The sequence below is a fragment of the Dendropsophus ebraccatus genome, chromosome 1, assembly GCF_027789765.1.
Source record: "Dendropsophus ebraccatus isolate aDenEbr1 chromosome 1, aDenEbr1.pat, whole genome shotgun sequence".
Lineage (NCBI taxonomy): Eukaryota > Metazoa > Chordata > Amphibia > Anura > Hylidae > Dendropsophus > Dendropsophus ebraccatus.
The window spans coordinates 15,537,026-15,562,760 of record NC_091454.1 but is presented as its reverse complement, the minus strand read 5'-3'; the positions used below and the strand labels follow the sequence as shown (position 1 = coordinate 15,562,760).

Sequence of the window (25,735 nt, the reverse complement as noted above, 5' to 3'; positions counted from 1 at the left end):
TTTATTTTATTTTATTTTTTATTCTCAATATTTTTAGTGGGTCCAAAACATAGAAAAAGCGCAAATCTTTCTCTTATAGTTTTTCCATTTCAGTTACTGGCTAATAACATTGTGTGCTGAACACAACTCAACATGTAAACCCAGGAGAAGGTTGCAAGAGGGTGCAGGGTGACAAATAACATTTATTGAAGCAAGCATTCCTTTATATCTCTCTTTGTAAAGTAGATTCATGATAATATGAATCCATATACTAGTCTTTGCTTTTACACTTAATAAAAAGTTGGAGAACCCTCAGACATCTTTGACACAAGACTCCTCCTCATGTCATTGAAAGGACAGAGCTTTTAGTGTCATTTTGACTCACTTAAAGGGGTTGTCCAACCATCAATGCTTAAAGGGGTATTCCACCACTAAAACATAGCTTTTCATATGTTGCTGCCCATTATGAGACTAACCATTCCTTCCATACTTGTTATTATGTATTCAATATCCTTCCCCCAGTTCTGAGCTGCTGCTTTCTGACAGAGACACAAAAATATGTGTGCGAGCTTTTCTCTCTGTCTTCCCCTCCTCCCCCCTCTCTTCTGAGATGGCTGATGTAAACAATTCCCTGGCAGGCTGTATCTGCAACATTGTGGCTTCTTTATAATACTGGGAGGATTATTCTGAGGTCAGGTTGCTGATCAACTCACTGTGATGATCCCTCCTAGCAATACAAAGAAGCTACAATGTTCAAGATAAAGCCTGCCAGGCACTTGTTTACATAATCTGTCTCAGAAAGGAGGGGGAGATGGAGAGAAAAGCTCACACACAGATTTTTGTGTCTTCAGCAGAAAGCAGCAGCTCAGAACTGGGGGAAGGAGACTGAATAGGTAATAAGTATGGAAGGAATTGTTAGTCTCACCATGGGCAGCAACATATAAAAAGTTATGTTTGAGTGGAATATCCCTTTAAGTCATGTTTCCCCTTGCAGGATCGGCCTACGAGATGCATCTGCTTTGGGTTAGTGGATATTTGCTGAGCTGTGTTCCCTTGTCTCTTTGCATTGTCCTAGCAGGGAAACCATGACGTGAAGTCATCTGGAAGTTCTGTAGGAAACTTGTAACAATTACAGTGAGTCATAGAAGGCCCGGGAGGAACTTATTAGCAAGTGAAAGGAAGCTTTTCCCATGTTCTGGAATTTAGTGCGAGTACAGCTGATTTTATTATACATATACATTACATATATATATATATATATATATATATATATATATATATATATATATATATATATATATATATATATATATATATATATATATATATATATATATATATATTTTATATATAATATAGCGGCTTCCTAGGTTATAGCTGCGGAGGCATCATGGGGAGGAAGATGGAAGAGAGGACCGGGTCACAATAGGACAAGTGTTTCCTTCTCTTCCTTGGCTGGAGAAAAACACAAGGTCAGGCTGAATTTATTCACTTTGCTGCTATCGGATTCCCCCCGACAGAGGCCTGGCTGTTCTCCACCATCACTAGGACTCGCTCCAGTGTCAGCGCTGCATGGCAATAAGGCCTGAATGGAAGCTGTTAGGAAACATTACGACGATTCGTGGATACACACAAATGATGCCGACACGGCCTTCCTGTAACGCTATATGTTTTGCTTTCTCCCGTGAACTTTGGCTCTCGTACGTTAAATGGCCCTTTAACACCCGGCCGTGAATGACGTTTTGTCGGTGTATTAGGAGGAGCCGTTATACAAGGGCGGCATTAATGGAGGAGATGTGTGATATAACCGTGCCGAAAGGAATGTAAGGAAAAATAAAACTAGTCCATTGGTCCAGGAGACCAAATAAATGGAGCTTTCATATATGTTTTATAGGCACATGTTGTACTCATTCTTCACAGTCACAAAAATTCTACCCTACTGCATCCATCAATGCTAAAAATACAAATATAGTATCAGAATCAAGATTAATGCAATAGATCAAGCTCCTCACGTGTATACATTACCATAACAAAGCTAATTACATACAGACGGCACCAGGACCAAGCTCATTACATGTATACAGTACCATAAGAAAGCTAATTACTTTTGGACAGCACCAGAACCAAGCTCATAACATCTATACAGTACCATAACAAAGCTAATTACGTATAGACTGCACCAGAACCAAGCTCATCACATGCATATACAGTGCTAGAACTAAGCTCAGTGTGTGTGTGTATATAACTGAGCTCATTTCTGATGCTGTATATATACTGATCTCAGTACATATATAAAGCACCAGAACTAAGCTCTATGTATATGTACAGCACCAGAACTGAGCTCAGTATATATAGACAGTACCAGAACTAAGCTCAGTATAGATACATCACCAGAACTAAGCTCTGTGTGTTTATATAATACTAGAACTGAGCTCAGTGTATATTTACAGTACCAGAACTGAGCTTAGTGTATATATACAGCCAAGCAAGAAACCTCCAACTACATTCTTTTTCAGTAGCTGCGATGCAGACATCCCCGCACTGTGGTCACAGCCTAGCCCTGACCTAAAGGTCATCTGGAAAGCACCTATATATTTTTAGTCTCAGAGGAAAGCCCCTGGTACAAGGAACTATTAAATAGCTCCTAATGGTTAGCTTCACCAGTATCCTTATTGTTGGCATTAAAGCGACTCTGTACCCATAATCTGACACCCCCCCCCCCCCTTCCAAACCACTTGTACCGTCAGCTGCTTTTAATCCAAGATCTGTCCTGGGGTCCGTTCGGCAGGTGATGCAGTTATTGTCCTAAAAAACTACTTTTAAACTTGCAGCCCGTGCCAAACGGGAGTATCTGTGCCCTAACTTTGCACCACCCCTCCGTCCCTCCTCATCATTATGAATGCCACTAGAACATTTTCTTCATGCTGAACATTGCACAGGTGCCTTAACGATCCAGTCCATGTGCCGAGCTGCCACAGGTGGGGAATAGGAGGCAATCTGCCTGGAGCATTCCTAATGATGAGGAGTACAACTTGAAATCAAGCTAAACTTGAAAACTTTTGAGAATAAGAGTCCAGTGGGTGGTCCTAATCAGTGACAGACAGCCTTCTCTTTCAATCACTGATTAGAACTGCCCACTGGACTCCTAAGTCCAGAATTATCAGAATATTGGCAGTCCTTTGGTTGGCCCTAATCAGTGATTGATAGCAAAGGGCTACCCTCTGGACTCCAAAATTTAAAGTGTCCCCGTCGTTTTCAAAAACTTTTGACATGTTAAAAGTTTTGATCGGTCTGGCTCTGAGTGTTCAGACCCGTACCAAGCCGTGCTAAGTGTGGTCCTTTCCTGGCTATATGTCACGTGATCAGTCGGGCTAGCCTAGAGCTTCATTATAAGTAACTGACTGATCACGTGACATAGAGCCGGGAGAGGACCGCGCGTAGTGTGGTCTTCTCCTGGCTCTATCTCCCGATCAGTACGAGTCTGAACACTCAGACCCGGACCGATCAAATTATTTGACATGCCTCTGACATGTAAAAAGTTTTGGGAAACTACAGTGACACTTTAAGCTTATTTTAAGCTTGAGAGTCAAGTGGGCAGTCCTTAGCTATCATCCACTGATTAGGGACAACCATGGGACTCCAAAAATCCTGATAATTTTGGCTTTAGGGGTTTGGTGGGCAGTTGTAATGTGTGATTGAAAAGGAATGCCGTCCACCACTGATTAGGACCACCCACTGGACTCTTAAGCTCAAAATAAGCAGGAAGTGAGATCAGTATTACATGTTATGATCTTGTGCTCGCCTTTGCTGCTGGAAGCTCCTGCTGCATGTACAGCATGACAGGTTTGGTATATAGGTATATACAAAAAAAAAACTATTATATTAAAAACTGCATAAATTTTGGCCGTGGGTGTAAGTCCTGCAGTGAAGTCTCGGAGCGATGATGATGAATGGAGAATGATACAAGGATTTCCAGATGGAAACCTTACTTGATACTATAGACGGCAGAAAACTTAAACAGGGATAACCGCGTCTTAGTATCCGCTTTAATCCCATTAAATGCCGTTTCTCCTTTATACCCCCCCCCCCTCGCTGTCACATTTTTGTGTTGTCATGGTGATATTTGACAGAGAGATTAAAATATGGAAGACGGCGCTTTGCGATGGATGTTGTACTTGTAAGGAGGAGAGGCGGGGGCGCTTTAAGAACATCTTGTTTGCTTGTTTATTAACCATCATTGCTACTTTGTCGCTGGTAAAAATACCCGATCCAGATGTACCCGACACGTCTTACCATGAGTAATTCCTCCAATCTGTACACTAGGCTATTTAAGGAGCGAGGCGAGGAGTCTTGGCCGCCGCGGGGGTTAATTTCCACCTTCTACGGATTATGTTGCAGGAATTTGGACAATTTACAATTTGTATACGTTGATGTTTCGCAGTCCTCCTCCAGCGACTCTTCTCGCTTGTGCAATTCTAACAAGAGGAGCTTTCTGCTTCCCCCTGCAGAGCATCTCGCCACCGGCCTCATCTGTTTATACAGGGATAAGAGGTTACATAAGCGGAGAGGGAGAGACTTGTCCAACCTGATTTCTGTCCTCCTGATGTATAAAGCCATTTATAGGGCTCTGGTCCTGGGAGCCAATGCCGGCTATGATTCTCTCCCGACTCAGCAAAACAGATATGTGAAGAATGTGCCACTGTGCTATGCAGATGGATATCGCTGTAGGGAGCAGCCACTTAAAGGGATAGACCATCGCGAAAGGAATGCGAGAAAAAAGGAAAGGGAAAAATGGGTGAGGGTCAAGAGGTGATAAAGACTATAGAAACTTGGTGGAAATAGAAAGTGATGGGGTCAAGATGGGATAAAGCCTATAGCAATGTAGAGGAAATAGAAAGTGATGGAGAAGAGAGAGAGTCAAGACTAGAGGCAATTGAACTGTAGAGAGAGGGGAAGGTAATGAAGAATGGAGTGGAGGGAAAGGACCAGGGTAAGGGTCAGGTTTGATAAGATGTGATAAATCCTGTAGAACTGTACAGGTAAGGTAGAGGGGAAAGGTCAGGGTAATGGTTTAGGGGCAAGAAAAAAAAAAACAGTAGGAATGTACAGGAAATAGAAAGTGATGCAGAAGGGCAAGGGTCAGGGTCAAGGCTAGATTTAAGGCTTTGTAGAGAAAAAGGAAGGTAATGAAAGAGAAAAAGTGGAGGGAAAGGGCCAGGGCAAAGGTCCGGGTTAATAAGATGGGATGAATCCTTTTAGAACTGTACAGGAAAGAGAAGTTGAGTAAGAATAGTAAGATGAAAGGGTCAAGAAATGAAAAACCTAATGGAACTGTAGAAAGAAGGGAAGGTAATGAAGAATAAGGTGGAGGGAAAGGGCCAGGGCAAGGGTCAGGGATAAGATATGATAAAACTCATAGAAATGTAAGGAGAATAGAAAGCGATGGGAAAGGGTCAGGGTCAAATCTACGTTTAGGCTATTTGAACTGTAGAGGAAAGGGAAGATAACTAAGGTGGAATAGGAAGGTGGAGGGAAAGGGTAAGGGTCAAGGTTATTAAGATGTGATTAAACCTATAGAACTGTAGAAGAGAGAGAAAGTGAGAGTTGATAAGGTGGAGGGGAAGGGCAAAAGGCAGATATTGTAAGATGTGCAAAAACCTATAAACCAGTAGAGAAAAGGGAAGGTAATGAAGAATGGTAAAGTGAAGGGAAAGGGCTAGGGTTAAGATGGGATAAAACCTATAGAAATGTAGAGGAAAGGGAAGGTGGAGGGAAGAGCAAGGGTCAAGGTCAATAATTGAATCAGACTGGGGCTACACTGTAGAGGGAAGGAAAAAAATGAGGTAGGTGTGGTAGAGGGGAGGGCAGGGGTCAGGGTCAAGATGTGACAAAACCTATAGAAGTCAATAAAGAATGGTGGAGGAGGGGAAGGGTCAGGGCAAGGTAAAACCCATTGGACTGTAGATGAAAGAAAGTGATTAAGAATGGGAAGGTTTTTTTACCTTTCTAAGGAGGAAAAATGGATAGGGAGAGGGGTAAATCCACAGAGGGATCAAGAAAGATAGGGGCAAATAAAGACAGAGGTAAATATTTAAATGTATAGAGGAATAAAGAGGGGAAAGGGTACATAGGTAGATAGGGGGAGGGGTAAAAAAGGAAAGGGAACATTGTGAAGGGGGAAAAGAGAGATGGTAAAAGTGGAGTGTTGAGGGGTAAAGAGAGAGAGGAAATAGGTTAAAGTGTCACTGTCGTTTACATTTCTTTTAGCAGAAATCAATAGTCCTGGCAATTCTAAGAAACTTTGTAATTGGGTTTATTAGCTGAAAAATGCATTCTTATCATGGAAAGGCAGTTTGAAGCTCTCCCCCCTGTCTTCTTTGTTCTCTATGGAGAGGGGAGGGGTGGAGGGAGATAAGGCACCAAAACAGGACAACAAAGAGTTAATATACAACTACATCACCAGGCTCTCTCCTCTGAAGACAGCTCTGACCTCTGAATACCGGCTTTCACACAGCTCCCACTGTGTAATCCTTTGTTCTCTGCTCTCTGCTGGCGACTAAATGCTTGTTGGTGAGTGGAAGAGTAGGGGTACAAGAGGGAAATGAAAAAGGGGTGAATGTAGAGAGGGGTAAATGTCCAGGGCGAGAATGTGGAAAGAGAGAGGGGGAAGAGGGAAAAGGTTATTAGGATACAAGACTTTTAGAAGATAAGAAGGAAAGGAAAGTTAAACAAGTGATTGGAAAGACTGGGATAATCGAGGGGGATTGGGAAAGGGGAGAAGAGATGCTCAAGACAGTTTGGGTTTGGTCAGTGTTTGATATTGTTCCCAGTGTGATCGCTGACCGCTGTACACCTGGTGAGGCGGGACCCCCATCTTTGGGGAACCTTGGGGTCTTCTCTCAGGATGAAGACCATTTTCCCTCTTCCGTATTGTAGCTTGGAGAACCGATGTGTTGCTCATAGTGTGTCGTGTTTTTGCCGACTCATACGACACATTGAGGGGGGATAAAACGCTGCGCAGAGTTATTTCCCAGTTGAGTTCATTAGAGGAGCGAGTAGACAGAGTACGGAGGGAATCCCTTTATTCTTCTTTTTATTGCACTGTCAAAGGTGCTGGAAGAGGAAATGGCCCCCGCTGCTGTAGTATAGCAGAATAGTCATTGTATTTTCTCAACGTTGCTGCTGTTATTGTGTTACGAAATCTGAACGGAGCCGTAAAAGTCCCTATTCATAAAGCCTGATCACTAGCCCACAAGGCCACTTGACTCACCTGACAGTGAAAGGATCATTTCACGTAATATTACAGCTTCATGATCATACTACATGTCCCTTTCCATTCATTAAAATAGTGCTGCTGGAGCCAAGATAGGCAAGAGAACACATAAAAACTCTGCTTTTGTATGACTCCCTGTGACTTGCTCTGGTGAGAAGGAGGGATTACAGATATAATTCTCCTCTCTCTGAAATAGAATGCGTTGTACGTTTATTGGTCAGGGACTATTTTAATCCTTTTTAGCCCCCATTGCAGCTGCTGTAAAGCAAGCGACTCCTACTTTTTACAAGCACTCTTTAGTAGTTACTTTCTTAATAATGTTAATAATTGACCAATATATCTACTTGTGTCAACATTCTTTATCACTTTTACTTCTGATCCGAAAACCCTTATGACCGGTGTCAGAAACCTGTATAGAGCTACGTATACTTGTGCCCTGGGCACAGCTGGGTAGGTGGAGCCAGAGCCTTCTGGTCATCAGAAAATAACCAATAAAAATTGTACTGCTGGAGCCAAGACAGGCAGGAATATACACACTTCTTTGTGTTACTGTATGGGGCAATTTGCACCTCATCCTGTGACTTTTTCTTGGTCATGTCCTGGTTTGAAGGAGGGATTATGGATATGGAAACTGTAATTCTCTTGTGTAAGAGTATGGGACTCTCTTAGTAACTGTACTTCTAGAGAACTTTTCAACCCATCTGAGAATAGGAGAGTTGACCTACTAAGCCGCATTAGAGCATGTCTGCACTGGGCCTTCTGGTCATCAGAAAATAACCATTCAGAATGACACTGCTAGAGCCAAGATAGGCAGGAATACACACTGTTTGTATTACTGTGTAGGAGAGAGAATTTGTATCTCCTCCTTACTGTTCTTCGTCATGTCATAGAATTGCCGTTCCTATATCCATAATTTACTAAGATTTAGGGACTCTCTTAGTATAACGAACCCCCATTTTGATGTTGACTTTTGCATTTCTCCCCATGTTTTGCTCTTTCTGCTCAGGTCATTGTGTGAGAAGGGATTACAATGTGGTTACTGTACTTTGGCCCATCTGAGAATCTGTAGAGTTGACATAGTCAGCTGCACTCAGGGGAACTGAGGGGAAATGACCATTAGACTATTACTGCTGGAGCCAAGATAGGCAGGAATACGCACACTTTAGGGGAGGATTTATCAAACATGGTGTAAAGTGAAACTGGCTCAGTTGCCCCTAGCAACCAATCAGATTCCACCTTACATTCCTCACAGACTCTTTGTAAAATGAAAGGTGGAATCTGATTGGTTGCTAGGGGCAGCTGAGCCAGCTCATCCCTACCTTTTTGTCAGGTCATATAGTAAATTATGGGTATAGAAATTTGTATTTCTAAGATTTAGAGACTCTCTTTGCCATAAAGCAAGCAATAGTATTAAAATTTTAATTTTTTTTGCCGAAATCATAAAATACTACCTGTTAACCCTACCAATGCCAATCCAATTAAAATATATTTGCTATGTAGTGAAAAATGAGCAAAAAAAAAAAAAATTTTTTTATTATTTCTGACAGATCGGCAATTACAAGCGCGCAGTGAAGAGGATAGACGACGGACACAGACTCTGCAATGATTTAATGAACTGTATTCACGAGCGAGCGAAGATCGAGAAGGCTTACGCACAGCAGCTGACCGAGTGGGCAAAGAGGTGGAAGCAGCTCGTGGAGAAAGGTAAGGAGGAGGCGGAGTCATAGGAATGCTAGCACATGGTGAAGTAGTCTTCTATTAGCCCAGAGCTGCATTCACTGTACTTCAGAGCTGAAATCACTCTCTTTTTGTTTTTGTTAGGGCCGCAGTACGGCACTGTGGAGAAGGCCTGGCACGCCTTGATGACCGAAGCGGAGAAAGTCAGCGAACTCCACCTTGAGGTGAAGAACGCGCTGATGAACGACGACTTTGAGAAGATGAAGAACTGGCAGAAGGAAGCCTACCACAAACAGATGATGGGAGGCTTCAAGGAGACCAAAGAAGCTGAAGATGGCTTCAGGAAAGCACAGAAGCCCTGGGCGAAGAAACTGAAAGAGGTGAGAGAATGGTGGGGGGAAGGGTAGGCACACTGGACAAAGGGGCATTACCATCTTGAGTGTTGTGGTATATTCACGGTAAGCAGTGATCTGCATAAGACAGTAAGCAGCACTTCAATACATGGACATGCCATTGAATTCTATGGGGACTCTGAATAAATAAACAGGGTTGCAGCACCTGCATTCTGCCAATAAGTCCTTTCCACACCTGTCAGTCTGAGTCTTCTCGGTCTCCCGTGCAGGTGGAGGGAGCTAAGAAGGCCTACCATGCCGCATGCAAGGAGGAGAAACTCGCCATCTCCAGAGAGACCAACAGCAAAGCTGATCCCGCTCTCAATCCCGAGCAGCTGAAGAAACTGCAGGACAAGGTGGAGAAGAGCAAGCAGGACTCTCAGAAGGTACCGGATCTCTTGGGTTCTCAGGTGTAGTCTTGCTCTGTGCCGGTGTAACGCCCTGATGAGCAAACACAACACATTGAGCGGGATTTGTTTCACTTGTGGTGTTGTCTTAAGACAATGAGCGACACGTATTTCCTACAGAGAGAGAACTGTTTACTGATGCAGTGAGCCAATGCGCAATATGTGTCAGGTCCCCACCTACTGAGTGCTGTATATCATACTCCTGTTATGAGGAGGCCAAGGGGTATGCATCCATTTGTGCCTATATAATGTACACTTACTACCACTACTCCTGCAGTGCCATCTGTTTCATCCCAGCTCTGCTACATTCATCCTTTTTTGCCTATATAATGCACACCTACTACCACTACTCCTTCAGTGCCATCTGTTTCCTTCTAGTTCTGCTACATTCATACATTGTTTTCCTATATAATGCACACCTACTGCCACTACTCCTTCAGTGCCATCTGTTTCCTTCTAGTTCTGCTACATTCATACTTTGTCTATATAATGCATACATACCACCGCTACTCCTGCAGTGCCATCTGTTTCATCCCAGCTCTGATACATTCATACGTTTTTTTTTGCCTATATAATGCACGCATACCACTGCTACTCCTGCAGTGCCATCTGTCTCATCCCAGCTCTGCTACATTCATATATTGTTTGCCTATATAATGCACGCATACCACCGCTACTCCTGCAGTGCCATCTGTTTCATCCCAGCTCTGCTACATTCATATATTGTTTGCCTATATAATGCACGCATACCACCGCTACTCCTGCAGTGCCATCTGTTTCATCCCAGCTCTGCTACATTCATATATTGTTTGCCTATATAATGCACACATACCACCACTATTCCTATAGTGCTATCTGTTTCATTTATACATTTCAGTACTGTCATGTGACCTTTGATCAGCCACCTTTTCCGATTGAAAACTGCATTTTACAATGATGCTGTTAGAGCCTGTTTACTATGATGCTGTTAGAGCCTGTACCAGTAGTCCTCAGTTATAAAGGCTGAGCTGTCATCACACTACATTCTAACAGGAGCCGTAAACTTCTCATCGGTAAATGTAATGGGAACGTCCTTCTCCCCCTGTGGAGGGCTTGTGTGGAACAGTCCATGCAGCTTCATCCTACAGGAGGTTCTACTGGCTGTGATGACGAACCCATTGAGAGCACAGAAACACATGTACTTTCCAGGGGGGTCACCTTGAAATCACATGACCCAACTGAAAGAAAGGATTCCAGGAATTTTCAGATAGAAAAGAAAAACTATTTTTTTCTCTACATAACACATGCACCCTCCGCCAAGCTGAGTGTTCATGTATATGAGAATTACATAATGCAGGTTCGTCCTATGGTGTATATCCAGCTGTATAATGGAAGGTAACAGCCAAACCCTCCCCTTAGCCTCTGTGCTCCTTGTATCTTCAGAGCATCCTCCCTCCTGGTATCAGAATATATAATAAGAGCGGAGCCCGGAGACGTCAGGGAGGACGGCGACCTCTTGTTGTTATGCATGAGAATCCTGATCTACATCTCCGCAAACAGTTAGAAGCCGTTCAATAATTCATGCAGCCCCATGTAAATAATGGATGTGACATCGGAGTAGGGGGCATCCCTCCTCACCCGCACACACGCGCGTCTGTGTATCTGTTTGTGTTTTCCTTTTGTCTCCTTTCTTTTAAAGTGACAAAAACATCAAAGTATGGGTTGATGGACAGCGCAGAGTATTTCAGGAGGGATGGGGGTTATATTGGTGAAGGCGGGGGGGGGGGGGGGTGGAGGTGGATCATAAGGATGGCGGTGTTGTGATTCTGTGGGGAACATGTGCCAATAACATAAGCTGCACAGAGTATTTCAGGAGGGATGGGGGGTGATGTGATTTAGTGGGGAACATGTGGTAATAGAATAAGCAGCACAGAGTGTTTCAGGAGAGGGTTGCACTGATGCAGGGAGATTCCATTGTAACTATCTGTGATTTGTGTAGAAGAGTAGTAATCAGCAGCACAGAGTGTTTCAGGAGAGGGTTGTGCACATTTTCTAAAATTATATTGGCGAGGACCTGGGCTTCATGTAACATTGGTGGCGACACGATTCGAACGAGGTTAAGCGAGATTAGAAAAAGCAGCACAGAGTATTTCAGCAGAAGAGTTTTCTTACTTTGTGGGAAGCATTGACTTCCTGTCGGACCCTATTGGTCAGGACGGGGGCTTCTTGTAACAATGGGGGGCAAAATTATTCGAATAGGGGAAAGTAATTGGATGAAGCAGCACAGAGTATTTCAGCAGATGGATCTTTTGGGAAGCATTGGTTTATGGGATTATATTGGTGAGGATGGGGCTTCATATAACAATGGAGGTGATCAAGTAGGAGAATGGGGAAGAAGAGGAGGATGGCAGACAAAGATTGGAAGAAGCAGCAGCACAGAGTATTTCAGTAGGAGCGCGTTTATGTAGCGCAATTATATGGGGGAAAACAATGCTTGACTTCCTATTAGATCCTATTGGTGAGGATGGGGCTTCATTTAACAATGGGGGCAACATTATTTTAATAGGGGGCAAGTGAGAGATTACAGACTGGAAGCAGCAGCACAGAGTATTTCAGCAGATTAGGCTAATTCGATGGCAAGCATGGACTTCCTATGGGATTATATCAGTGGGAACGGGGGGGCTTCATGTAACTGCTATGGTGGAGACATAATGACACGATTGGTGTAAGAGAAGGTGGACTAGTGGGAGAACCCAGACTGGGATAAGCAGCGCAGAGTATTTCAGGAGAGGAGTGTGCTGATCCTGTGGGAAGACAGAGGAGAGTGCAATAGACCCATGTCAGCCTGTGGACCCCTCGTTGGGGGGGGGGGGGTGATTATAGATCAGGGCGTGCACCTCTTGAAATGCAAAAACTGAGACGTGGCCAGCGCCCTAAGGCGGTGAATTATTTAATCTCTTAGCAGCCTAATTTCCAGCACCGCCGCCAGCCGCTCCCTGTTCACACACACACACACACACACACACACACACACACACACACACACACACTCTTCCTTGTCTGTATTAGCCCAGATTAGCTATAGTCAGTCACATGACCACTTCTAACGTCCGTAAGAGAATTCCCTAATTTTACAGCTGTTGCAAAACTACAACTCCCAGCATGCCCTGACAGCCGAAGGCTGTCGGGGCATGCTGGGAGTTGTAGTTTTGCAACTGCCAACAAAGGGGGGGGGGGAAGAGTATCTGATTCCCTTGTGCACTGTTTAAATGAAGCAGTGGTCGAGCATGCTCACTGTTGCTCCATGGTCGAGCATGCTCATTGTTGCTCCATGGTCGAGCATGCTCACTGTTGCTCCACTCGCTCACTATGTGACTAACGGAGATGCTAGCGATGTATATAGAAGTGATTGATCCCCCTTCCTCCATCCTTCTCCTTCACAGACCAAAGAGAAATATGAGAAGGCTCTGAAGGACCTGGACGGCTCCACCCCGCAGTACATGGAGAACATGGAGCAAGTGTTTGAGCAGTGCCAGCAGTTCGAGGACAAGAGACTCCGCTTCTTCCGTGATCTGCTGCTCGATGTCGAGAAGCATCTGGATCTGTCCAATTTAGACAGGTAATCGTGTCATCCATATTGCTATAGAGTTATAAGTTCTTGTACGTGCGGTCTCTTGTGGGTCCAAAGATATCATCTTCTGATACTGGAATACCCCTTTAAGGAACTAAGGGGGAGATTTATGAAACATGGTGTAAAGTGAAACAGGCCCAGTTGCCCCTAGCAACCAATCAGATTCCACCTTTCATTCCTCACAGACTCTTTGGAAAATGAAAGGTGGAATCTGATTGGTTGCTAGGGGCAACTGAGCCAGTTTTACTTTACACCATGTTTCATAAATCTCGCCCTATATGTATATAGTCTGGAGGGAAAAGGGGGACATGATGGAAGTGTGTGTGTATGTACTGTATGTGTATATATGTGTGTGTGTGTGTGTGTGTGTGTGTAATATATATATATTATATGGACTAAATATGGGTCAAGAGGGAAAAAAACTGAACACAAGCATAAGGGTGCACGATCTAAGGTTAGTTGGGGGGGAAGATCAAGTAACATGGTATTTCCACTTTACTGAAAGAGTAGTAGATGCTTGGAACAACCTGCCTGGGATAAACATATACCCATCCTAAGATAATAAGAAAGGAAATAATATAAGGGCAGACTAGATGGGGAGGAGGGGAGAAACCGATGGATGGGGGAATGATGGGAGTGACAGGTGACTGTAAGATGGTGGGGATGGTTGGGTCAGGTTTGGGCCCTATAGATGCATTGGCATGCTTGGAAGGTTGTATCAAGATGGTGGGGGTGCAATGGATAGATCTAAGTGGTTGGGTCAGGATCGATCAGGATGGGGGGGAGATGGATGGATCAGAATGGGGAGCGATGGACGGAAGGTGATGGGGAGCGATGGATGGAAGGTGAGGGGGAGCATTGGATGGAAGGTGAGGGGGAGCGATGGATGGATTGAGGTTGATGGGGAGAGATGGATGGATTGAGGTTGATGGGGAGAGATGGATGGAAGGTGATGGGGAGAGATGGATGGATTGATGGAAGGTGATGGGGAGAGATGGATGGATGGAAGGTGATGGGGAGAGATGCATGGGTTGAGGTTGATGGGAAGAGATGGATGGATGGAAGGTGATGGGGAGAGATGGATGGATTGAGGTTCATGGGGAGAGATGGATGGATGGAAGGTGATGGGGAGAGATGCATGGGTTGAAGGTGATGGGGAGAGATAGATGGATTGATGGAAGGTGATGGGGAGCCATGCATCGGGATTGCGGAGAGATGGATGGAAGGTGATGGGGAGTCATGGAAAAGAAGTGAGGGATGGGAATGGATGGATTGGGGAATGGAGGGAGATGGATAGAAGGGCTGGGAAAGGGAGCAATGGATTTACTTACATGTATTTACTTACAACAATTGATGTGCTTCCTCTGACCTGCTCCATGTTGTGTACACGGCCTGTATACTGTCTCATGACTATGATGGGGAGCTATGGATGTATACTGTCCCGTGTCTGTAATGGGGAGCTATGGATATATACTGTGATGGGGAGCTATGTATGTATACTGCCCCGTGTCTGTGATGGGGAGCTATGGATGTATACTAGGCAAAAAGAGGTATTAGTACGAGATCAACTGCAATTGGTTTTAACCGAGGTTAACCCCCTACCCTTATACCAGAGGGAAAGAAAGTGTACAGAGAGATAAAAATTTTTACACCAATGGGGAGCTATGGATATATACTGTCCCGTGTCTGTGATGGGGAGCTATGGATATATACTGCCCCGTGTCTGTGATGGGGAGCTATGGATATATACTGTCCCGTGTCTGTGATGGGGAGCTATGGATATATACTGTCCCGTGTCTGTGATGGGGAGCTATGGATATATACTGTCCCGTGTCTGTGATGGGGAGCTATGGATATATACTGTCCCGTGTCTGTGATGGGGAGCTATGGATATATACTGTCCCGTGTCTGTGATGGGGAGCTATGGATATATACTGTCCCGTGTCTGTGATGGGGAGCTATGGATATATACTGTCCCGTGTCTGTGATGGGGAGCTATGGATGTATACTGTCCCGTGTCTGTGATGGGGAGCTATGGATATATACTGTCCCGTGTCTGTGATGGGGAGCTATGGATATATACTGTCCCGTGTCTGTGATGGGGAGCTATGGATATATACTGTCCCGTGTCTGTGATGGGGAGCTATGGATATATACTATACTATGATGTTGTATACGGTATCATACATGCTCCAGTATCACATGTCTATGAAGTATCCTGTCACATACAGTTATCACCGTCTCTGATGTGGAGGTGTCTCTTCCTGTGATCACAGTTTTCCTCCGGTGACATCACACACATATATCGCGGTGTGATCTTGGCCGCTGAGACGCCTCTGCCCATCCCCCCTCCTCCTATTCATTGGGATCCTCAGTAATTCTTATTGATTTTCCACCGTAAAGTCTCCCGGGGGGGATATAAAGCCCCTAATATAAGCCTGCAGCTGCCGCCCCACTACTGCCCCCCTGTGGCCACTTCTAATATAGTAACCATAATGGATGTTTTCCTCCCCGCTCCAGTTATTCCAGCGTATACAGAGACCTGGACTACTCCATAAAGGCGGCCGACGTCCTGGAGGACCTGAAGTGGTTCAAGAACAACCACGGGCCGGGAATGTCCATGAACTGGCCCCAGTTTGAGGTGAGAGGTCGCTGATAGAGATGGGGGCGTCCATTGTGTCCCTGTATAGTGAGCGCACATCCAGAATTCTCCGGCCTGTCATCCAGCCAGCTCTCTAGTGTAAATCGCTGATTCCTACACAATGCCGAGAATTCAAGGACAGAGCGGCCGCCCCCTCCCCCACCCCGGGGATGACCGCCACCGCCTCCCTATACACTGTCTATAGTGACATTGGCTGCGGCTGGTTATAAGGAGGGAGGTTTATTACCAGTGACTATTAATATGTTGTTTCTCATTGTTAATCATTCTCCTCCTGTCTCTCTTGCCTCATTGGATGTCAGGATGAAGTAAGTAATGCCTCCTCCTCCTCTCTACGTACGGCTTATCTGCGCTCCGCAGCAATATGGCAGCTCACCAAGCCATCATGGCTGCCAGCTGCTTCATTGGGTGGGGACCTAGCGCCCACAGGCTATATAGATCAGGGGTAGGGAACCTTGGCTCTCCAGCTGTTGCAAAACTACAACTCCCATCATGCCTGGACAGCCGAAGCTAAAGCTTTGGCTGTCCAGGCATGATGGGAGTTGTAGTTTTGCAACAGCTGGAGAGCCAGGGTTCCCTACCCCAATATATATTGTGGAGCTCCATCTATATAGACCAGTGTCCCATCATGCCAGTTGAAGGTCGTCATGACATAATGGGAGTTGTAGTTTTAGAGACACGGCGTGCTGTCAGGGAATAACAGGAGGTGTAGGTTTTTCTATAAAACATGATGAGAGTTGTAGTTTTGTAAGAGGGAATGATAGGATTTGTGATTTGGAAATAGAGCATGATGGGAGTTGTAGTTTTGTAATAAGGCATACATAAGGGTATGTTGGGAGTTAGAATTTTGTTAGAGCATATGATGGGAGTTGTAGTTTTTACAAGCTGGAGAACACTGATTAAAACTATACCCCATAAAGGATGGATTTTATGTTGTATACTTTCCCTTAAAGGGGTTATCCAGCATCAGAAAAACATGGCTACTTTCTTCCAGAGACAGCACCGCTCTTGTCTCCAGGTCAGGTGTGGTTTGCAATTGAGCTCCATTCACTTCAATGGAATTGAGTTGCAAAACCTGCACCCAAACTGGAGACAAGAGCGGTGCTGTGTCTGGAAGAAGACGGCCATGTTTTTCTAATGCTAGCTAACCCCTCTAAAAAGCTTGCTGACACTTGTAGTTCCTCATCATCATAATCTCTCTTCTGAAGACTGGTCTGTTAATGATATTTTAGGAAATAAAAAAAAAATATATATATATAGATATATAGATATAGATATAGATAGATATAGAGATAGGTATTGCAGCACAGTCAGATTTACTTTACAGCTGTATCTAGTGTATCGCCCCCCTGCGGTTATATAGCGGTATAACATTACATCAGATCTAAGTGTGATATAATAGTGAGGTCGTCCTGGTTACGCCTTTGGCATCAGGGGCCCCTTGGGCATAGGGCCCGTGCTGGGTACAGTAGTAATGGTGGATTGTAACCTCTCTTATATAGTCATTCGGTGAAGAAAGAGTCACTACAGATGTTAATGGTGCGTGTAACACGACCGGGAAGCTTCGGGCCTAATTCCCTGTGATATTTAGCGTCGTCATGGCAACCTGGTAGCGGGTTATCCTCGCGTTCCAGTTACATCGTGTGACGCTCATCACGATCCAGCGTTTTTTTTTCTCCGTTCCCTTTGTTACTGTCTCCACCACCCTCCTATCCACCCGCATGTTGCATGTACCGTTCTATATAACTCGCTAATAAAAATGGCAGCTATTGTGCCTTCCATTGCTTGTGCACCGCACCCCCTTGTGGAGAGAGACGTGTACTGCGCCCATCTTACACTCTCTCTTGTTTAACCCCTTTTCAGGAATGGAATGCCGACTTAAACCGTACGCTGAGTCGAAGGGAGAAGAAGAAGCCTGGCGAGGGGGTCACTCTCACTGGAATCAGTCAGGCGGGCGAGGGGTCCGTGCAGAACAAACACAGCAGGTGGGTCCTTGTTAGGGTGAATAACCAGTTGTTGTATTACAAGTTAATGGAGATGTTAACCGGTTGCAAAGAGGAGTCTCTTGCTCCACAGCAGCGTTCCCCATCCTGTGGTGCTGCAGTTGTTGCAAAACTACAACTCCCATCATGCCCGTCTGGGCATGATGGGAGTTGTAATTTTGCAACAGCTGCAGCGCCACAGGATGGGGTGCACTTCTGCAGAGAATCAGACATGTTCATCTATTACACAAATATCCTATTGATTTTAATAGATACCATGTAATGCCTCGGTTGACCTCCGGAGGCGCTGCAGGGAAACTGAACACCAGCCAGGTTCATCCTGATTGCTGGGCACCATGTGATCACAGTCACTGGGAGGGAAAAAAACACTTCATCCAAACTTGACATCTCTCTGCTATCTGCAACTGGTCCCATCAAGGGACAGAGATTTGCAATTTACTTCTATTGAAAAAAAAAAGTCTTCCAGTACTTATCAGCTGTTGTATGTCCATCAGGAAGTGGTGTATTTCCAGTTTGGAGAGCAAGAGAGGTTTTCCTGAGTCCCTGACATGGACAGAGGTGGCAGCAGAGAGCACTGTGTCAGACTGAAAAGAATACACCAATTCCTGCAGGACGTACAGCAGCCGATAAGTACTGGCAGACTGGAGATTTTTTTTTTTTTTTTTTTTTTTTTTTTTTTTTATAGAAGAAAATTACAAATCTCTGGCACTTGCTGGGACCTGTTGATTTAAAGACAAATAAAATTAGTGAACTACCCCTTTAAGGAGTGCAACTGATTGGGAGTAAGCCTTGCAGTAAAGCAAGGAGCTGCAGTACTCTGGAGCAGAGTTTGACAGGTTCGCTACCTTGCTCGCCATCAGCTGCATTTCCCCCATTGTCCCCCCGTCCTCATCGATCCACATGCGAGAAGATTTGGGGAGGGACGGTGGAGAACACCAGGGGACTCAAACCTGTGGCCCTGCTGCTGTTGCTAGACTACAATTCCCATCATGCCTGGGTAGCTAAAGCTTTGACTGCACAAGCATGCTGGGAATTGTAGTTCTGCCGTAGCTTTTCTGGCTGAAGCCCTTTGTATATGTGATGTATATGATGTTTGATGTGCCTGCTCTCTTCTCCCCACATAGCCATCTTAGCGTCCAGTCCATACAGTCCACACAGTCGAGTAACAACCCGTTCGAGGATGAGGAGGAGACCCCCAGTATCATTGAGAAGGAGGACAGTAAAACCAAAAAGTTGGTGTGGCACTGCCGTTCCCTGTTGTCTCTTCTGGCCTCTGCACTTCTGTTTGTCCGTAGGAGCCGCGGCAGAGCACAGCGCATGACTCTCCATCCACTCCCTAACCAGCGGTTTTCCTCCTTCTCTTCCCTCCAGCAACGGACACTAACAACGTTTTCTTTCCCTTTTAATGGTGCTGGGCATGTGGGTGTTTAGCGTCTGTCCCAAACCTCTGCCTCCACATTGCGCGCTTGTAAAGGTATTCTGACCCTTATGGGTTGTACAGGATTACAAAGATATGGCTCCAGAGGAAAATAAAAACCTTTTCTAAAAGGTTTTATAGATTTGTAAATTACTTTTATTTAAAAATCTCCTGTCTTCCAGTACTTATCAGCTACTTCATGCCCTGCAGGAAGTGGTGTATTCTTTCCAGTCTAACACACTGCTCTCTGCTGCCACCTCTGTCCATGTCAGGAACTGTCCAGAGCAGGAGAGGTTTCCTATGGGGATGTGGACAGTTCCTGACATGGACAGAGGTGGCAGCAGAGAGCACTGTTTTAAACTGGAAAGAATACACCACTTCCTACAGGACATACAGCGCTGATAAGTACTGGAAGACTGGAGATTTTTAGAAACCTCTCCTGCTCTGGACAGTTCCTGACATGGACAGAGATGGTAGCAGAGAGCACTGTGTCAGACTGGAAAGAATACACCACTTCCTGTAGGACATACAGCAGCTGATAAGTACTGGAAAACGTCAGATTTTTTAAATAAGTCATTTACAAACCTGTATAACTTTTTCACACCAGTTTATTTTTCTCCAGAGTACCCCTTTTAAAGTATGTCCTGCAATACCAGGTGCAACCTAGTGTGGTGCTGTAAGGGCAGCCATGTTTTTCTACTACTTTACAACCCAGTATAATTTATGGTGATTGGTAATCTCCCAGTGGGTGGTATATATTGCACTTTATATATACTTAGAAGATCTAGGGAACTGGGAAATAAGATGAAGGTTTATATTGGGCAGAATACCTTTTACCCTATGTGGGGGTCGGGGAGGGGGTCATCACTAATGGGGATTGAGCACTACTGCTATGGGAGAACACTGCTATGGGATATTGGCTCACTCTATTCCGACTTAGGTTTCCATATAGGACACTGATCTCCAACCTGCGGATCTCCGTCTGTTTGGAAACTACAATTCCCATCATGCACCATGGTGACAGATGTAGGACATGATGCTTTATTACAGAAGTATTATATGATATATATGTAGGTGGAGTTCTGGACGTCTTCCCGAGGCGGGATAGTGGCACACAGTGCCGGACCGTCCTGCTGCCATAGTGCCTGCACGTATCTGTTCTGCTCTATGTCCTACTCTAGTGCTTACTAACCAATGACAGTATAAGGAGGCTTCAGGCCTAGTCCTATCTCCGGACCTGTATGCATGAGCCGTATCCACCTAACCAGCCTCTTTGTTTCCTCTGTGAAGCTGACCACAGATTGCCTCGGCCTGCCTGCTCTGTGTACAGGGCGGATATAGCCGCTCCACCTCCCCAAGGTATATAGACTCTCACCTGTCTTCTGTCTTCTACATTACAGCGTCAGCAGCTACGAAAAGAGCTACCCCACAGAATGGTCGGACGACGAATCCAACAACCCCTTCACCAGCAATGACGCCAATGGAGACAGCAACCCGTTCGATGAAGATGCTGCTGGAGGAGGAGGAGGAGGAGGAGGTGGAGGAGGAGGAGGAATGGAGGTCCGGGTCAGAGCGCTCTATGACTATGAGGGGCAGGAGACGGACGAGCTCAGCTTCAAAGCTGGTAAGGATATGGCTACCTCATGGAATGGTCAATTGTAGGTCATGGGGGGGGGAACCACCACTAGGATCTGCACCGATCACAAGAAGGAGGGGGGGGGGTCCTTAGCCCTGTTTGCATACAGTGATTGAATTGAGTGACTGCTAAAAGTATGGGACCAGCAGGAAGAGCCGGGAGCTATCCTCATCAGCCCTATAGAATTGAATGGGATGGCTGTTTGCCAGTAGTACACACCTATGGCTTTCCCCTTCCTTACTTGTCTGGCCAATCACAGCACAGTGCTGATGAAAGTGTATTGAAATTGGTGGCACCATGCACAAATTACTATAGAAGCATGTGGAGGAAGAAGGGGGTTACTGATGCATTAGGTTTGCAAGGTGCTGTGTGAACAGAAGGGAAAGAGACTGCATGAGGATCAGAGCAAGCAAAGGGTAACACTAAGCACTGAGCTATGGCTGATGATGACGAGCTAAAGGAAGAGAAAAAAGTGGAGATTACACTGCTGCACTGTGGAAATACAGCAGTAGATATACAAGGTAAAGCTGCCCCGATTCTATGGGAGTTGAGATGAAGGCCTTGATTTACCTTTCAGGAACAGTGTGGATCAGGTAGCTTGCAGGTACAAAGCCCAGGCTTCCTCTATCTCTCTTGCACATAGCACAAGCTAAGCCCTAGTTTCTGTGTTCTGTCTTGGTTTAGCTGTTACTAGAGACAGAAATCCCCAGACAACAGCCAGCAGACAACAGATTGCAAGAAAGAGAGACGCCCAGTGTCCAAGACCTTAGAGCTGTTTTCTTCTGAGCCATTTTTGATAAAAGAAGTCATTTATCAATATATTAGGAATGTTATTTGCATAATATGTTGGGAATCACTTGGAAGGAAGTTGTTTGAAACAGTAGTGACCATTAGAGCATATTAGGCTGGGTTCACATTGCGGATGAAAAAAACGGATGCATTTGTGTGCATCCATTTTGATCAGTTTTTCCATTGACTTCCATTGTAAAAGGAAACGGATCAGTTTTGAACACATAGCTGACACTACTCTTGTCTCCGTTAAAAAAAAAAGGGATCCGTTTTGATCTGTTTTTTTTTATTTTTGTTTGTTTTTTTTACAATGGAAAAACAGATCAAAACGGATGCATACAAATGCATCCGTTTTTTGCAAAAAACGGATTGCAAAAACGCAGTGTGAACCTAACCTAAATGTTGCGAAGGGGTTGGATCCCCACCATAGGTCCCTCTCTATTCCCCAGAGCTAATAGTCAGGCTAACAACAACTCAGCCTATCCTTGTATTACAGGCCTAAATACAGTGCTGCAGTATAAAGCATGAGGGGCAAAGTAGAGTTTTGAGAGTAAAGCAGGATTTCCGTCTTTTAGACAGTCACGCAGGATCGTGGCTGCGGCCGTAACTATAAAGTAGCCGACCAGTCACAGTCATTTACCCCTGTACTATATCTATGTATTATTAATGCGACCTTTGACCTCTTATTTCTAGGAGAAGAGCTGACAAAGATAGAAGATGAAGATGAACAGGGCTGGTGCAAAGGGCGTCTGGACGGTGGACAAGTGGGGTTGTACCCCGCAAACTATGTGGAGGCCGTGCAGTGACATCGGAGTGACTCCCTCCCCCCCGGCTCGCCTCTAGCGCGCACCTAGTTCTCGTAATAACCTTGTAATCTGTTCACTGGGATGAGTTGAATGCGACATAACCTGTATATATTACAATGTAAGGAAGATGCGGTTGACACTAGGAATGACTTTGCATACATTCGGTAGAACTGGGAATCTTGATATTTTTTTTTTTTGTTTTTGTTTCCTCTTTTTCAAAGTCGTGACACAGTCCCCCTGCGGCGGGCGGCTGCAGCTGTTCCGGCTTTGAAAAGGAGCCCATTTAGTGCAGAATCAGCACTTTGAGGAGACACAGCCCTGCTTGTTCTCTTGCTGTAATTTTTTTTTTTTTTTCTTCTAATTTTATTATTATTATCGGTCGCTGTTGTGGACGGTGCCTTGCATTGATCCTGCGCATTCATGTATCCAGATGACTTGTTGTTAGAAGTGACCTTTTCTGTAATGTGGAATATATATTTTTTTAAGCGTTGCAGTTCTGTATTTTTTTTTTTTTTTTTTTTTTTTACAAAATTCTTGTCTTATTTAAAGAAGCTGGGTGTAGATTTCTTTATTATTATTATTATGATTTTCTTTATTTTCCCCCACTTTTTTTATTTTTATTTATTTCCTCCCTCCCCAGCAGAAGAGACTCTGCACCTCTTCCAGTATAAGATATATATAATAAATTATAAGCTGTCATTTTATCACATGATACAACCACAGGACTCCATTGGGCTAAAAATCACATGGCCATTGTTAATATTTTTTTTTTTTTTTTTTTTTTTTTAGTGCCAGGCAGGAGAGGTAGGGTTCTTCATGAGCGCTGTTTTATGGCCGCATGGACTGCAGTCGTAATATAGATGCAAAAATCTGTCCGTTTTACACAATAAGGCCAGGTTCACACTATGTAAAAACAGCCGTATTTCACAACAGCGGTTGTTGTTGTAATTCACAAATTATGAAATACCGCTGTTGTTTTTACATAGTGTGAACCTGACCTAAGGCTGGAAATAGGCATGCTGTTTTTTGACCCAACCTAATGGCATAGTAGGTCCCTATGAAGCTGCCTGTCTGGGCCGTTCCATTGGGACTGGGCCTTGTTGTCCTAATGGGGATACAAAAATGTAGCTGTATTACACTCATGGGCAATTGGCCTTTTATTAGTATCCCTCCTTTTTGGATCTGGTTCTGGCTTGGGCTAAAAAAAACTGCATATATATTTTAATTTTTTTTTTCTTTTTTATAATACCTGCCTTGGCATATAGTAATATAGTATTGTATTTAATAAAATAAGTCTGTTACGTTGTGGCAGAATTTAATAACTTTAATTCTGAATCCTTTTCCACTTAAATAAAATAAAGTAAATTGTATTATTCTTTTCTATTTTTTTTTTTTTTATCTTTTTTTTTTTTACTTTTTAAAAAATTATATATTTTTAATTTTTTTTTCCCCACTACCAACTCTCACTCCTGTCTTCTGCTCGCGTCGCTCGATATCCATATTCAGACCTCTATAGACGATTACATGGAACAAAAATCGATTACCGATCAGGGACTTTTTTTTTTTTTTTTTTTTTTTTTTTTTTTGCTCTTTGCTCTTACCTGTTGTCCTATAAAACATTCCCCCGTGTTGTACAGATGATCTGATTTATAGGTGTTTATTTTTATTATTATTATTTTTTTTTTTTTCTCTCTACGATAATGCAAACCTCTCCTTTTTTATTAGTTCCCTGTTGGTCAGAGATAAAGTATTACATGGAAAAAAAAAATCCCTTATTCCTAGGACCAACCGAGAGCCATGCACATTATTTATTCAGAGCTTGTAATGGTGGGAAAGGGCTTTCGGGGTCACCTCGGACTCCACCTTACATAGACTTGATGCAGAACCGAGCTGATCTAGTTTCACCAGTCACATCAAAGGCTACATATGTGTCAAGACTTTCTTCATGTCGTCATCTACTGTACGAGTAGCCAAACGCTGTGTTAGAGTAATGTGCGTTTGTGTCTATATGGATTAAAAAAAATAAAATAAAAAAAATCTACATATTTATGCCTCTATATATATAGATCTATATAAAGCATTGACTATATCTGAGAGAAACCTTTAAAAAAAAAAACGCATGTCGTCTCGTGGATTTCATTGACAGACTATGCTTGAAGACTGTTATCAATTCTAGACCTTCCATCCTTCCTAGTTTTGCTGTATCATAGTCTTAAGTAATTCTGTGAAGAAGAAAAAAAAACCGAAAACACAAAAACAGGGAAAAAAAATATTTTTTTTTAGTAATAAACTAAAGGATTAAAAAAAAATAATATTAAAAAACAAAGTGTTGTGAATACGTAATTTTTTGGAAATTGGTGACTTGTAAAGCTTCTCAGTTCTGTGTGGATTTCTTGTAGCGAAACACTGTAACCGTCGTCTTCCACAACGTCTTGGAGAAAAAGAGAGAGAGGATCTGGGCGGTGGCACCCACTGGGGGGGGTCGGACCCCCATAGAGTCGGCTTTATTTTACCTCAGGCGGTGAGTGTCACCGGCCCAGACCAGGGGCCGCCTCTAAAGTAATCTGGTAGATCCCGAAGACCCCTCTTAGTCAGAGCTCCCCCCTCTATACCGGCACCAGAGACCTCCTTGGTTTATGATGATGTATTGTCGATAGTATAACGTTTCTAATGCATTCAATGGAAACCTGTTTGTTGAGGAAAGTCTTTACTGCATACTATAGCACAAATAACTGTACACAAAGCTGATTTGTGGGATTTCGGGTAAGTTGTGCCACACCAGGAATCTTGGCTGTAATCCTATGAAAAAGAATACAAATATATTTTATTGGAATTCTCCCGGTGTTTCCGTGTGCTCATTTTGCATTGTGTTTATATTGCATGTAATGGATTAGAGCAGTGGTCTTACCCCCCCTGGATATCTGGGGGATGGTAGTGGCACTAGGTGCTGGTAATAGTAGTTAAGTGGCACCGGAAAAGATGGCGTCACTGGTCCTAATGGAAGACAATGGATGCTTCTCCTTAGGGTCCCATTGACTTAAATGTACAACCTATGGAGGAGATTTATCAAACATGGTGGAAAGTGAA

General features: G+C 44.0%; 1 protein-coding gene across 5 annotated transcripts in view; it reads left to right on the top strand.

Annotated features, from left to right (window-relative positions):
- Nucleotides 1-25,486, top strand: part of PACSIN2 (protein kinase C and casein kinase substrate in neurons 2) — a 58,384-nt gene extending 32,898 nt beyond the window's left edge. For 4 of the 5 annotated variants that reach the window (XM_069967960.1, XM_069967978.1, XM_069967972.1 and 1 more), the window contains exons 3-11: nucleotides 8,800-8,956; nucleotides 9,074-9,309; nucleotides 9,552-9,707; nucleotides 13,151-13,326; nucleotides 15,859-15,979; nucleotides 17,861-17,982; nucleotides 19,125-19,232; nucleotides 20,818-21,041; nucleotides 22,536-25,486. In XM_069967960.1, the coding sequence (XP_069824061.1) occupies nucleotides 8,800-8,956; nucleotides 9,074-9,309; nucleotides 9,552-9,707; nucleotides 13,151-13,326; nucleotides 15,859-15,979; nucleotides 17,861-17,982; nucleotides 19,125-19,232; nucleotides 20,818-21,041; nucleotides 22,536-22,648 (1,413 nt within the window). In that variant the 3' untranslated portion in view covers nucleotides 22,649-25,486. The remainder of the gene's footprint in view (nucleotides 1-8,799; nucleotides 8,957-9,073; nucleotides 9,310-9,551; nucleotides 9,708-13,150; nucleotides 13,327-15,858; nucleotides 15,980-17,860; nucleotides 17,983-19,124; nucleotides 19,233-20,817; nucleotides 21,042-22,535) is intronic. The other variant, XM_069967983.1, reaches the window with a different exon arrangement.
- Nucleotides 25,487-25,735: the final 249 nt, after the last annotated feature.